The sequence below is a fragment of the Malassezia sympodialis genome, genomic scaffold (genome assembly GCF_000349305.1).
Source record: "Malassezia sympodialis ATCC 42132 genomic scaffold, msy_sf_13, whole genome shotgun sequence".
NCBI lineage: Eukaryota > Fungi > Basidiomycota > Malasseziomycetes > Malasseziales > Malasseziaceae > Malassezia > Malassezia sympodialis.
In genome coordinates, this window is record NW_017387811.1 from 153,938 (window position 1) to 157,551 (window position 3,614).

General features: G+C 71.6%; 1 protein-coding gene and 1 pseudogene across 2 annotated transcripts; one reads left to right on the plus strand and one right to left on the minus strand.

The window, feature by feature from the left end:
• Positions 1-18: 18 nt before the first annotated feature.
• Positions 19-1,671, minus strand: MSY001_2748 (annotated as a pseudogene). The gene has a single exon. A coding segment is annotated over exon 1 (1,653 nt).
• A 109-nt stretch (positions 1,672-1,780) lies between these two features.
• On the plus strand, positions 1,781-3,394 carry MSY001_2749 (uncharacterized protein; the record flags this gene model as incomplete). The annotated part of the gene is made up of 1 exon (XM_018884616.1): positions 1,781-3,394. The coding sequence occupies one exon, from the start codon at positions 1,781-1,783 to the stop codon at positions 3,392-3,394; it is 1,614 nt and encodes a 537-aa protein (XP_018741258.1).
• Between the last annotated feature and the right edge of the window lie 220 nt (positions 3,395-3,614).

The following is a 3,614-nucleotide window of genomic DNA, read 5'->3' on the forward strand; positions in this document are numbered from 1 at the left end:
GGGGCGGTCGGGGTGCGACGCGGCGGCCGCGAGGCGCTGCGCGAGCGCTGCGAGCCACACGCCTGGCGGCGTCGCGTGCACCGCGCCGAGCGCGTGGCGCGACACGACCCACGGGTCGCCGCCGACGAGGCACAGACGCAGGGGCCAGCGCTCAGCGCGGTCCAGCTGCTCGACGCGTCTCGTGAAGCGCAGCCACGCCTCGCTGCTCGGCTCCAGCCGCGCAGCGATGCGCGACGCGAGCGCAGGCAGCGTGCGCTCGTGGACGGGCGTGTCGATGCCCTCCTGCGCGAGCGCGGCATGCAGCGTCGTGCGGCTGAAGCGCCCGGGCTCGCACAGGCGCGGGAGGAAGAGGGCGGCGTGCGGCACGGCATGCTCCGCCAGCGCGGCCTCGAGCTCGGGGCCGTGCAGCGGCGTGTACGGCGCGTACGGCGCCATGCACGTCCACGGCTCGTCGCTGCTGAGCACGAGGGGCGCCGCGCCGCTGGGCGCCGCGCGCAGACCGGTCACGAGCGTCGTCTGCAGCAGCGGCGCGCCGCCCGTGTGCCACAGGAGCCACACGCGGCCCGCGGCGGCCCCGGCGGCGGCGTCCGGCACCACTTGCATGTCGCGCAGCTCCGTGTCGGGCGCCTGTGCGTGTGCGTCGCACAGGCGCGTCCACACGAGCGCGACTTCGCCGACGCCGCCGGACCAGCTGCTGCTGTCCTCGAGCTCGACGCCGTACGCGGCGAGGCATGCATTCGTGCCCGGCACGTACACGAGCACGTACAGCGAGTAGACGCCGTCGTCGGGGTAGAAGAGCGCGACGTGCGGCGCCGCGGCGGCGTCGAGCAGGGGGCCCTCGGACACGGTGCCGGCGCCCGTCGGGAGCGCGACGGTGCGCACGAGCGCGTCTGTCGCGACGTTCCACACGCGCAGCTTGCGGTCGCGGCACACGGTGAATGCGAGCGCCGTGTCCGACTCGCGCACATGGCTTGCGATGGCGAGGGCGTGCGTCGGCGCCGCGGCGAGCTCCGCGGCCGGCGAGCGCGCGAACAGGCGGCGCAGGCTGAACGACGCGGGGCTCAAGAGCGCCTCGCGCCATGCGCCGTCGAAGCCGCGGCCCTGCACGTACGGCTGCTGCACACGCACCAGGGTGCCGTCGATGCAGGCCACGAGCAGGAGGCCTGCATCGACCATGTGGACGGTGGCGGCGGCGGCGGCGGCGCCCTGGTCGGCGAGGTGCTCGAGGCGGTGCTCGTGCGCCCAGTGGGGCGGGAGCAGCGAGCTGCGCACGAGGCACGCGACGGGAATGCACAGGCGGTACACGTAGCCGGCGCTGGTCACGGCGAGCACATGGAGGTCGCTGGAGCCCGCGTCGTCCCAGAGGCCGACGTGCGGGACGACCGGCGCGGGAAAGGTGAAGAGCAGGGTCGACGTCGCTGCGTCGCTCCCGACGACACGGAGCTCCAGCTGCGTGCGCGAGGCAAGCACGCGCGCAAGCGCGAGCGCCGAGGCGCCGAGCAGGGGCACCGCGCACGCAGCGGCCTGCACGGCATGCGCAGGCGCGAGCGCGGTAGATGGCACCGCCGCAGGCAGAGTCGCTGCCGGGGTGCTTGGTACAGTATATGTGCTTGCGTCCGAGGACGTGCGCAGCACATCCAGCGGCGCCGATGCGATGCCGTGGGGCCGCATCGCTCGTGGGAGAAGGCGCGAGCGACGGCGCGGCGGTCCTTGGGCCTTACATAAGCTGTCGCGCGCGCTCTGCAGGAACGCTCGGAAACTGTCGTTCGCTCTCTCTACCATGGCATGGCGTAGACGCGCCGGCCAGCGGCGCCCGAGGCGTCTCACGTTTCTGGCGCGTGGGATCCTGCTGCTGGTCGGCTTGCTTGTGCTGAATGCGGTGCTGTGGGTCATTTCGGCGATCGTGTTTACCGTGCTCAACCGCCGCTCGGGCACCGCGGAGCAGCGCGCGGAGGCGCAGAAGATCCTGGACGACAATGACGATGCACCGGCGAAGGCCGGCTCGCTGCTCAGTGTCGCGCTGATTGCGTGGACGTGGGGCCTGCGCCATGCGCTGGACGCGGACCACATCTCGGCGATCGACAATGCCACGCGGCGCATCATGGCCGTGCCGCGGCGCGACGGCTACGGGTTCCGCCGGCCGACGACGGTCGGCGTGTTCTTTAGCATGGGGCACTCGACCGTGGTGGTGTCGATCCTCATCGCCGTCGGCATCTCGTTCACGACGTTCTCCAACATGGATACGTTCTCGGATGTGGGCGGCATCATCGGCGCCTCGATCTCCGGCTCGTTCCTGTTCCTCATCGGTGTGATTAACACGGTGATCCTCGTGCATAGCGTGCGCCAGTGGCGCAAGGTGCGCCGCATGCACGACCAGCTGGAGCCCGCCCCGCGGGACGAGGCGCAGGTCGCCGAGGCGGACAAGGCCCTCGAGGCCCAGGCGGACAAGGCCCTCGAGGCCCAGGCGGACAAGGCCCTCGAGGCCCAGGCGGACAAGGCCCTCGAGGCCCGGGCGGACAAGGCCCTCGAGGCCCGGGCGGAGCCCGCCCCGCTGGACGAGGCCCAGGTCGCCGAGGCGGAAAAGGCCCTCGAGGTCCAGGCGGCCGAGGCCCGGAGCACAGGGGCGAGCCGCGAGCGCGCCGCGGACCTGGAGGCGCCGCCCGCCGAGGGCGCGCACCATGTCGAGTTCCGCGGCTTCATCACGCGCCTGGCGTGGCCGCTGCTCAAGGTGATCGACCGCCCGTGGAAGATGTTCCCGATCGGGATCCTGTTCGGCCTGGGCTTCGACACCGCCAGCACCATCTCGCTGCTGGGTATCTCGATGATCGCGGGCGGCGCCATCTCGGGCGGCGCCACGTCGAACGGCAGCGTGGTGCTCCTTGCGTTCCTGTTCACCGCCGGGATGATGCTCGTCGACTCGTGCGACTCGGTGCTCATGATCTGTGCGTATGCATGGGAGGAGCTCGATGCGCTGCCCTGCTGGTACTGGCCCTGGGAGCCGGTGCCGGAGCATGTGAGCACGAAGCAGGACATGGCGACGTCGACGCGCCCCGATATGGCACACGAGCTCCTGCTGTCCGTGACGCCGTTCTCGATGGTGCTGACTCTCCTCTCGATTCTCGCCGCGTTCACCATCTCGATCATCGAGATCCTGGGCCTCATCGGCGACCACTGCGCCCAGTGCTCCGACGCCGCGGACCGCCAGGCAGAGTCGGGCGATGGCGGCCTCGCGGGCCGCTGGTGGCTCTGGTGGCGCTGGTGCAACGACTACTTTGGGTACATCGGCGTTGGTATCACGGGCATCTTTGTTATCTGCATGATCGTGGCCCTCATTGTCACGGTACACTATGCCAAGCGCCGCCGCCGCACACTCGCGCGCGCTCAGGCGCACTAGGCGCTACATCGCCCCAGCCAGCTCCGCGGCCACCGCACTGTCGGAGAGATCGTGCCGTAGCGCGGACAGATCGCTCAGGTCCGCCGCCTCAGATAGCAGCTCATCCCTCTCGCTTGTCGCGTGCTCGGGCCGCGCGAGAAACTGCCGCTGGAACAGGCCACGCCGCGCGGGCGCCGCACCCGCCGCAGGCGCCGCCGGCGCCGGCGCCAGCGCCGCTTCC